General features: G+C 35.0%; 1 protein-coding gene across 2 annotated transcripts in view; it reads left to right on the top strand.

The window, feature by feature from the left end:
* The window catches only part of LOC142358212 (filamin-B-like), a 62,620-nt gene extending 56,825 nt beyond the window's left edge, over positions 1-5,795 (top strand). For both annotated transcript variants that reach the window (XM_075409664.1, XM_075409663.1), the window contains exon 7: positions 4,865-5,795. In XM_075409664.1, the coding sequence (XP_075265779.1) occupies positions 4,865-5,086 (222 nt within the window). In that variant the 3' untranslated portion in view covers positions 5,087-5,795. The remainder of the gene's footprint in view (positions 1-4,864) is intronic.
* Positions 5,796-11,585: the final 5,790 nt, after the last annotated feature.

An 11,585-nucleotide genomic window follows, 5' to 3' on the forward strand; every position in this document is an offset into this window, starting at 1 on the left:
AAATCGTCATGCCAGTAAAAAAATCAAAGTTTGACCCAAAAGCAACAAAGTGCCTGTTCATTGGTTACTCTGATAACACAACAGCTTATTTGTTGCAAAACATAAAAACTAGGCAAATTTTCATTCTAGAAAAGTTAGGTTCAATGAAAACAATCTACCAGAAGCGATCCACCAAAAAAACCGAAGAGATAGAAGACAGCTTTCTATATCTAGACTTAGACGAAGTAAGAGAAGAATCCCAGGATACAAACAAATTAAGTGAGTTAACTTCAGAGGTTGAGTCAACTGAAACAGAGAGTGTCCAGGAATGTGAAAACAATACAGAAACTGAAGTTGAACAAGAAACTAAACAATAGAGACCAAGTCTTAGTGTCAAACCAAAGTCCAAAACAAATGTACAGTTTAATCCAAAAGTCGCAGTGAAAAAAATAGAAAGAAAGCCTTCAAAAATTCCAGTACCTGTTAAAAACTCACAACAGAAAAAAGCAAAACCACCCTCAAGACTGCAAATAATAGGTAAAGTAGGTCAAATAGGAATTCCTTCAGGAGACCAAAAGACTTTCCAGCTTTGGTCAGAGTACGATGAAATGAAAAGATTGAAAAAGGAAGCAGCTCAAGACAGAGAACTTAAGCGAAGTGATAGGTCTACAGCACCTCCAGAACGCTTTGGTAAAAGCTACTCTCATGCTGTTCAGAGCACAATAATATTAAATTTCATCGAGCCTCAAAACTTAGAAAACGCTATTAATTCGGAACAAAAAGACAAATGGCTTGAAGCAATGAAAGCAGAGATAGAAAGAAGTTTAAATGAAGCAGAAACATGGGACTTAATTCCAAAGGACAAAGGACAAAGTTTTATTCTTGGCTGATGGGAGTACAAAACTTAACATGATTCAAACGCAAGTATTGATAAGTTTAAAGCTCGTTGTTATGTAGCAAAAGTTTTAAACAAATTGAAGGAATTGAATGTTCTGATACCTTTGCTCCCACAAGCAAATCTAAAACTTTTAAAAATCTACTAGCTTTATCAGCTATCTAAAACTTCTTTTTAAAACAAATGAATGTAAAAGCAGCATATTTGCATCCTAAAAGAGACGAAGAAGTCTATCTAGAGCAAGCAAGGGGTTTTGATATGTTAGACAGCAATGGCAACAAGTTATTTTGTAAACTAAAAAACTCCATATATTGACTGAAACAAGCAGCCAAAAATGGTATCAGGAGCTCTCAACTTCTTTAATTCAGCAAGGTTTTGAGAAAAGTAAACACGACTAGTGTTTTTTTCTGAAACCAAAGAAAATGAAAAACTGTTTGTTCTCACCTGGGTTGATGACTTAGTCATAGCAGAAAATAGTCAAACAGAGATCAACAAATTGAAAATTTCACTAGAATCAAAGTTTAAAATGGACGACAGAGGAGATCTTGAATGGTTTCTTGGAATGCGAATTCTAAAAACAAAAAAGGAGTAACTTTAGATCAAGAAAAGTAATATCAAAAGATTTTAGAACAGTTCAATATGCAAGACAGCAAACCAAGCAAAACACCAGCAGAAAAAAACTTAAAACTTGAAGTAGCTCAAGAAGATTCAGTAAGAGTAGATTCACATGAGTTTAGATGTCTAGTAGGTTCACTACTTCACCTAGCTATGCAAACTAGATCAGATATCATGTGGATCACAAATGTCTTATCACGCTTCATGTATGATCCAAGTTTTGAGCATTTCAATGCTGCGAAGTGCGTGTTGAGATACCTACATAATACTAAATCTCTTAGACTCTTTTTCCCAACAATCAGCAACAGCACTTTAGTTGGCGAAACAGATGCAGTCTGGAGTGGAGACGTAAATGATAGACAATCGACCGCAAGATACTTTTTCAAGCTGGGAGACAGTTGGGGATCTGTCAGTTGGCAAGTTAAGAAGCAACCGAAAGTGTCACTCTCATCTTGTGAGGCAGAATACAAGGGTTTAGCTATCGCGGTGCAAGAAGCCATCTTCTTGCGTGGTCTTCTCACAAAACTGGTGTACGAACAGTTTCAGCCCACAACCATCGGAGAAGACAACCAGAGTTGCATAAAGCATGCAACTAACCCGGTGCTTCACAAGCAATCAAATCACATCGACACGAAAAATCAATTCATCCGAGAACGAGTTGATGACAACTCAATCAAATTCATCGACACGCCAACAAATGAATTGGCAGCAGATCTTCTGACAAAATCTTTGCCATAGCAGAAAGTAGAACAACATCGAGAACAACTATTGGGCGAATCCAGATTCTTACCTAGCGGCAACAATCTGAGTGGGGTATTGGAGCACAGAAAAGAACTTAGAAAATATCTTTGAGCTTAGAAACTTAACTTATATTAATAAACTCAGAAAGAAAACAAACTTGCCAGATTTATAACGACAATTGCAGCTAAGATTTTAGAAAATGAATGTAAGTCAGTTTAGATCTGTATGTTTGTCAAATATTGATATTTATCTACTAATATTGAATGGAAAAAGCAATTTTGTGAACAATCTCAAGTTAACTAAATTTTTGCATGTAATAATGAAATGACGCCCACTCATACGCCCAAAGTCGCCTGATTTTTGATACATTGACCTTTTAACAAAAGTACACTGTAAACGTTATATTTATATTTCAGACTATATATACGACTGATTTTTGTTGAAATCTTCACTATTTTCTTTTCTTTTCAATCTCCTAAAATTAATTCTTATTCTGTCAAATATCTTTTGAGCTTTAACAGCTTCAATCTCAAATTTGCTATAACTCGTCCCGCCTCATCGGGGTTATTGCGCTACAGTGTTCGTAATTCTGCTAACAACCTAATTGAATCCGCACCAATAAAGTCTGAATCCAAACAGTAGTTTGAAACGTTTGTAATTGCTCGCAGGCGAAGCTAATAGCAATTATGAAAGTCCTTCTGATCTTCTTTACTGCAGTTTTTCGCTCTTCATACCTTCCGTCGGACCATTTTATTCGTCCTACAATTTGAATTCGTCCTCAAAAACGGGATCAAGCCCGGGGGCATTATGTTTTTCATGAAGCCATACGGTTTTTCCGTCTCTAAATATGTGATCTGCCGAAACTGTTTAGCAGATACAAATTCATGGTGTAAAGGGCGGTTCTGAGAGTTTTACCTATACCGGCCCCCACTTAGAGTTTGAATCCTTATCAGCATTGAAATGACCACATCAGTACATGTTCTTCCAAATTGGTAAAATTGGTAAATTTTTTTGCCAATATAGTTTTATGATTGGCGAGGAAAACGTTATTGTTCGACAATGCTTCTATTGGTCGGATTTTAAAACAAAAAAAATTGGGTAGGATTTTAGAACAAAAATATTTTAAAACTCATTTCTCCGTCAAACAAACTTAGAAAATTTGCCTTGTTTATTTGACTCCGTCTTTAATAAGCAATTGATGTTATAAAAACAAACTGCGCGATTGGTTTTATCATCGAAACTTTTTTAAAAATTTATTTCTGCAGTTTTCTTATTGGAGGGCTATACATTTAACCTCCTCAATAAAAATCTATCCTATTCAGTGTCGTTTCAAAAAGTTTTTCTGTTAGAAGATTTTAAAGACTTTTTCTAAGGAAATTAGAGCAATTTTGACTGAAAATTGAGAAAAAAATGGTCATCTAATCAACATTTTCAAAATAATAGTCGACAAGTTGCAATCAATTTTGGACATTTTCAGTGTTGTGCTGTTAGTGTTAGTTGTTTTTATTTTCGAATTCCGGGCAATTCATTTGTTGTTCTACTTGTTCATAAACCAATAAATAATTGCTACCAATCCTACTCAGCTACAGTGGAGATAACGAAAAATAAAAATCAGGATCACGTTTTTTATGAGTGTATCAGTCTGTTCTTCAGACACTTGATGAGTCATTTGAGTGCTCAACGAATATTGACGAGAAGCTCACAAGGAAACCAAAACCAATAGAAACATTACCAAAGGAAAATTTAGCTGAATGTTTTGACACACTTTCATTTGTAAAAACACTTAACCAGTTGAGGCATCACCTGTAATGCTCCATACAAAGTAATCGAAGTCATTTAATGAAGGTCTGACATCAGTTAAAGCAGAAAAATGCTAGAACAAGTATGACGGATTGCTAATCAAGTTAACGCAGAAGCACGCAGAAATCAAAAATTGCACATGCTGTCTAAATGTTTTTAGTTTTAAAACTGATCTCTCAGATAAAACATACACCGGATAACGTTGGACAAAATGCTCTCGAAATTCGTTATTAATTACTTTGGATATCACTGAGATGCCAAATTTTATCATAAGCAAAGATATGAGTAATTAGTAATCCGAGGCATATTTGTAATTAACCGATTAGGTTTTCTTTCATTTCTTTCTAATTACCTTCTTGTTAAAAATGTATCACGGACAACACTGATAGATGCGAGTATATATACTGGTCTAAGAAAACTGTTTATTAAGTAATGTCTAACTTCTATAGTTTTCGAAAAGTCTGAAAATTGTTATGTGCTATACCAGTATTTTTTTTATTAACTATACCGATTGGGTGTAAAAAAACTGTGAGTCGACATATAAAAAGATTTTAGGTCGACTTTAGTAGTGTAATTGACCGTGCAATTTAGGTAGGAGAATTATCCCCCACCTCGACTTTATTAGTCGTTTCATGGTATGGTCATAAAAAAAGCATTGATCAAATAAGAATTTGGTATGCAACACGCGTTTAACGCACGTAGACTACGAATTCTGATAAAATATAAAATATCAGCTACAGTGATCGGTAAAGTTTTTGAAAATTTTTGGATTAGTTGCAGAATCTGCCATTTTTTCATATTCGAACCACCTATCAATTCAAAACGAAATTCCAGGTTTGGTGGGCAGACGTCGAAATACCCCAGAGCCCATTTGAGGTGAAGATCTTCAACACCCACAACGACTTGGAAGACTTCCTTCTGGAGTACCCTCAAGAGAGGAACAAGCACCCGGCAGTGACAAACGGCAGCATCTCCAGCAGCCACAGAAGCCAGTTCTCACTACCCAATGGCTCCTCGTCTTTGGACTCTGAGAAGTACTGGAAAGCCGATGTGTAAAGTGATCATTAAGAAATGGAGGATTTATTTACCATAGTTACAAGTACAAAAATTAACATCAGAAAGAACAACTTATACGGCCTGGTGGTTTCCCGAAGAATAAGATTTACTTTACGAGCCGAAGAACTGGATATTTAGACCTGGACATCTAGATCTAGACAGCTATAGTTTTTTTGCTATTCCAATTTAGTTCATAGTTTTCACTAAGTTCGAGATTATTCGAGGAGCACTTGTGTTTATGACATTATATAAATATAATCCCTCTATATATGTAAAATCAAATCCAGACAGAACCACACAGCATCCCCCCTCTCCGCCCGGAGCGTTATTTTGTTGGCTTCACATTGTGAAATTCATACTGAACTATCCCAAATGATACTAGTTTAAATCAATTAGCAGATGCTCCTACATTTTATTTACCCCCATTCATTTGTTGACACACACTTGTTTAATTTTTATTGTTCACTCGTTTTCTTCATATCAAAATCCACAAACTTTTCATGAAGTATTTTCCAATGTGTAACATCATTAAGCAGATAATCATATCGTAGCTTTCCACAATGTTGCAATCCATCCTAACCACAGACATGCAGAGATTTTGTAATTTGTAAACTTCATATTTTCACCTGCAGCATATCAGAAATATCTTTATCAATTAATAATGAACTCATCATGCAATTATCATTATATAATTCAATGTCTCAATTTCTTGTTTTCAAAACTACTTGTAAAAAAGTTCATGGTACCCCAATGAAAGAGCGGTTGGTTATCTTCAAATTTTTTGGCAGATTTTTGCATAAAATGGCTATCTTGCAACATCTGCCAGAAAATTGATCATCTTGCAAGATTCTTGTGAAGACAAAAGAGTTCGTTCCCGTTGAGCTTTAATTTGATCCTATGTTTTGAACATTCTTAATTGGTTTTAACATTCTTTTTATTCTCTTTAACAATTTTATCTGATCTAATTTTCTGGCAGAAAAGATGGTTATCCTGTAAGAGTCTGGCAAAATATCTTGCAAGATTCTGGCACAGTCTTCTAGAATTTAGCAATATGGCCGTCCAATTGCGACTGTGGACGCCAGAAATACTTTGTTCAATGTTTTATTGGTTTCGTTCTCCTAAACTCTAAAAATCGTGTTAATTAAACGAAAAATATTGTATTAGTACGCGTCTTCTCTGGAAAAAAACTAGTGAAACTCAAAAGCTATGCTTAATAAATAGTGTAATTTTACAACTGTTTACGGCTACTTTTTATCCTCTTGAAGTCCTCCTCTATTAAATTGGCGAATAGGGGAGAACTAAGATTTCTCTGTAATTGTTACTAACTGTCAGAGAATTAGCAACTTTCACGGAAGTTGCCCGAATCGGACTCTTTTAGTCTTAACGAAAAGTCTAAAAGTTTTACAAATTTTCATCAAACAGCATGAGTACGTTTGATGATAAAATTTTGTTTGAATATGTTTTTAATTTTGGTTTTCAATTGACAAATTATAGTTGGATGGTTACCGAGTAAAGTGAATCAAGTAAAGTGAAATCTGCCCCATTGTGTTACAGTGATCACTCAGTGTGTGTAGCTGGTTTACGATCAGCAAAAATCATACAGAAGTCAGTCGTGATCAGAACTAGCCAGAAAAAAAACGGACATGATCAGACCCATCCAGAAACAATCAGCTATAATCAGACAAACCCAGAAAAAATCAGCTATAATCATTCAGAAAATAAACAGACATAACCACACTCATCCGGACAAAAACGACTACGATCAGACCGATCCAGTCATAAAACAGACATGATCAGACCCATCCAGAGGCAATAAGTTATATTCAGTCTCATCCAAACAAGATTACCTCTAATCCGTCCCATCCAGAGAAAACTCAGTGATGATCTGACACATCCAAGCCAAATCAGCTATAATCAGTCCCATCCAGCGATGATCAGACATTAAACAGACATTAAACAAGTAAAGAGACATGATGATAATCATCAGGACAATAAAAAGACACAACCACACTCATCCAGACAAAATCGGCTATGATCAGACCCAGCCAGACGATAAACAGACATAATCAGACCCATCCAGACCATAAACAGAGATAATCAGACCCATACAGAAAAAATCAGCTATAATCAGTCCCCTCCAGAGAGAAATTAGCGTTGATCCAAACAAAAAATAAACTTGATTAGTCCCATGCAGCAAATAAAGAGACATGATGAGACTAATCCAGACAGTAATCCAATCCAGACCCATCCATAAGCAATCAGCCATAATCACGCCCATCCAGACAAAAAACTTCTAATCCATCCCATCCAGAGAAAACTCAGCGATGGTTGGACACATCCAGACAAAATCAGATAGTTTCAGCGCCATCCGAAAATACTCAGCGATAAAGACACCCAGTCAGAAAATAAAGAGACATATGAAGGCCTCTTCAGTCAATAAAAAGAGACTAATCCGGACTTTAAACAGACATAACCACACTCATTCAGACAAAATCAACTATGATTCGATCCATCCAGACAATAAAAAGTTATGATCAGAACCAGAAGCAATCAGCTATAATCAGGCCAATCCAGACAAAATCAGCTCTAATCCGTCTCATCCAGACAAAACTCAGCCACAATCAGACCCATTCAGACAATAAACACACATGATTAGCCTCATCCAGTCAATAAAGAGACATGATAACCATCAGGACAATAAAAAGACACAACCACACTCATTCAGTCAAAATCAACTGTGATCAGACGCATCCAGACAATAAACAGATCTGATCAATACCATCCCCAAGCAATCAGCTAATATCAGTCCCATCCAGAGAAAACTCGGCGATGATCAGATCAATCCAGACAAAAACCGACTTGATTAGTCCCATCCAGTCAGTAAAGAGACACGATGAGACTCATCCAGACAATAAACAGATATAACCACACTCATCCAAAAACGGAGCTGCCAATTGAAGACAGACACGAATGTTGAAGGTACCAGTGCCCTTTTGAAGCTACCAATCTCGACAGACACGAACGATATGTTTTTCCTATAAACAGAGTTCGACGCAAAATAATTTTAATTAATAAAAAAAATTTTCCATTCCAAAGTTTTTTAAGACAAATTTTGTTTCAATTATTTCTTGATTGGTGACCATAGTAATAACAAGACAAAAACACTATTATCTAAAAATCACAGAATTCTCGTAGACTCTAAGTAAGATGACTTGATTACAAAAAAAATAAAATTTGCTAAGCAAGGAAACCAAACTTTTTAAATATCGAGATTTCTTTCTTATTTCTTGTTTATTTGTTTGTTGACGAAAATGCTTATTGGTAAACATTGATAATTTTTTTGTATTCAAGATTTGCACACAAATCTGAACAATCTGGAATTTTGTTTTACAAAATGGAGACGAAACGAAAAAAAAACTCTTAGGAGTAATTGATGAAATGCCTTCAGAATCTAAATATAATCTATGTGAAAAAAAATTTTGTTTAGTAAAATTTATTCAGGACAGATTCTTCTCGAACATTGAACAGTCGGACGAAAAAGGTTATTAAAAACCAGTGAAAATCTTTTGAAGGTGAACTTTTTTGATTGGAAAGCGGCATTTGTAAATCAGATACCCCCATCTTTTATCCAATAAGAAAAATGATTGAGGGTTCCGGTGAAATAATTTGGTCAGTGAAAATTTATATGAACGAAGAAGTTCACAGAAGACCAGTAGTAAAGCTGCTTCCCATACAACCAAATAGAGTCAGTGTTTTCACAAAAGAAGAATCAGTACGCGATGCTGGGATTTGAGCTTTCGTAGACGAAAATTATAGGAAAAGTGAAATGGCCTAGATAGGGAATCACCTAAATCAGCGATTGAAAAACAACAAGATTATAAAAATGATCAACTCAGTGAATTTTTTGTATTAAGTGCGAGAGCAGCCGTTACAACTCCGGCAAAGAAAAAAATTTATGAAATAGTAGGCTTATATTTGGCATCATATATCATATAAATATATTTTTTACTACAAATTCTTTACATACAGATTTGATTTATTTTTTATATGTGATTTTTATCTCTTAATTGTCCTTAAATTTGTTTGATAAAAATAATTTGATGAAAATTTTCTTTCTTCGGGTGTTTTTATAAGAAAATCATTAATTTAAAAGATTAATTCAACTTCTCAATGCTAGAAATTGTACATGCTCGGGCGTTCAATAGACAGTGCTGTTCGATGGCGATGCCTTTGAATGCTGTGCCCCTTTTGAAGCTACCAATCTAGCAATTAGAAACGAATAAAAATTTTTTATCTCGAAGAATTTAAATTGAAAATCATGTAGGTTTTCGAGGAACAACGTGAGGCAATGCAGAATTTTCCTTCAAAAATCAAAAAAGTTTAGGTGTCGAAAAACTGACAAAACTGTTTTGGGAAAACTTCAGCGTGCAAAAAAAGTTGGACATAAAGACAACAACGCTAAGGGGCAACAATGAGCTTTCAAATTCTCGAAACTAGTAAAAATACGGAGGGACGTTTTGAATTCAAAATGAACATAGAGGCACGTCAACAATTGCAATGGGAGGTTGGAACTATAAACGTCTTTTGTGGTAATAAAAAAATTCATATACTTCATGGAGATCAGGCCTTGGAAGTCTGCTCAGATCGCACCTAGAAAGTACTGTAATACTATAAGTACATGATCAAGTAGAAAAAGTTTGAGCGAATGCCCCAATCATAGCGAGAAACGAGGGAATGTTCCAATCATAACAAACTTGCTACCAGTGATTGTGAACCTTTTTATTATCGCTTCGACAATTTTGTAACCTGATATTGTGTTTAGCGCTCGCAGGAAAGTGCTGATTTGACTATTGTTTCGGGCCTGTAAACTTTTTATTGCGTTAGTTTCTCATGTTGAGTTCAAATTGTGAGGTCATCCTGGTAGGGAACACTGACCATTAACGAATCACCAAGTTTTTTTTCGTTATATGCTGTCAAATGGATATAACTAACTTTAAATTTTGAGAGAAGTTAGTGATTTTTGTGACCTGGTGTGTCATTTCATGTGAGAGGCGCAAATCTTGGCCAAAACGCCTCATAATTTGGTAACGCAGCAAATAAGTATAGTGATTTACCTGACAATGTGACTGGAAAAATAAATTGAAAACTTGTAAGACAATATTGATGACCATTTTTGGCGCAAGGGATCAGCATCAGAAAATTGAAAAGTGAGGCATCCAAGTAGTCAAGTTTTAACAGACATGCGGTCATTGATTGCAAAGCTTCCCAGGTTGAGTTACTCGCCCAAACTGACTACTGAAAATGCCCATTCAGACCATTTTTGTTCAGCCTAAGATCCAAGTCTCTTTCAAAATTTCTATGCGGTGATATAATCGTTCAAAAATGAGAAGTCATGAAAAGACAGGTCCTTACCAATAAACCATATGATCCAGACTTCGTCTTGTTCAAGTTATTAAAAGATTCAGGCACACCAAAAAGTTCATGATTACGAATTTGCCCCGCTCATTGTTTTAGAATGATAATTGTTTCAATTCTTAAACCATTTGAAGTCTAATTTTTACCACCAAAAATTTCCACCGTAACGCTTTGCTATCACCTCTGCAATCTATCACGTGGATCCTGTATTGATCAGTAATGGAATTTGTTCACCTCGTTAGCCCAATGTATATGAAATCAGATTCATTGCAGGCAAGGTAAGCTTAGAACTGAAAAGCCTGTTCTAAACCTCACTTAACACTTGTTAATTCATTAGTTTGTTAGTTGCCGTGTAGTCTGAATACTTGTATTTTCATCAACTATTGTTAACGATTCCCTTGTGTTATTCCCCGCTGCATAGCAACAAAACCTATAACTCCAACTGTCCCTACCTGCTGTCATTTAGCGTTGCATTTTGCTTACCCTACTTTTTATTTGTTCAACAAGAACCGCAATTTACTGACAAATTCAGCTGATAACACATTTGATTAATTAAGAATCGAAACTTTACTACCGTGTTAGGACAAAAATTCCATGCGAAAAGAATAAAGAAGTCACCTAATGACAACAGAAACACGTTTTTTTAATTTTAACCTTATTTGTTGATGACTTCAGCGATTTATGATATGTAAGATCTTAGAACATGTATGGTTATTTCAGATTCACATTATTTTACCTCTAAACGCACAAAAAGAAACTTTTCAGCTTAAAATTTTTCGTCAACCCAAAACCATACGTTCAATGTGAAGATTTGAAATTATTTTTGAGAAATGTACAACATACCTGGTAAAAAATAAAACAAAAATGTCATTAAAAAAATGTTTGGATTAGAATCCTTCAAACACAAAAAAATTTTGCTCACTTTTTTCAGTACCAGTTGACCTTGAGCTTTAAACGGACGTCTGTTACCAAAAACTGAAGATAAAATTCAATAATATATCCCAATTGCAAACAGTTCATTACCATGCCAGAAAAGAAAACTTTTCATTTTGCAAATATACTATGCAATAAGAATAGATAAGCA

Source organism: Convolutriloba macropyga, unplaced genomic scaffold, assembly GCF_964194025.1.
Source record: "Convolutriloba macropyga unplaced genomic scaffold, txConMacr16.3 SCAFFOLD_560, whole genome shotgun sequence".
Classification (NCBI taxonomy): Eukaryota; Metazoa; Xenacoelomorpha; order Acoela; family Convolutidae; genus Convolutriloba; species Convolutriloba macropyga.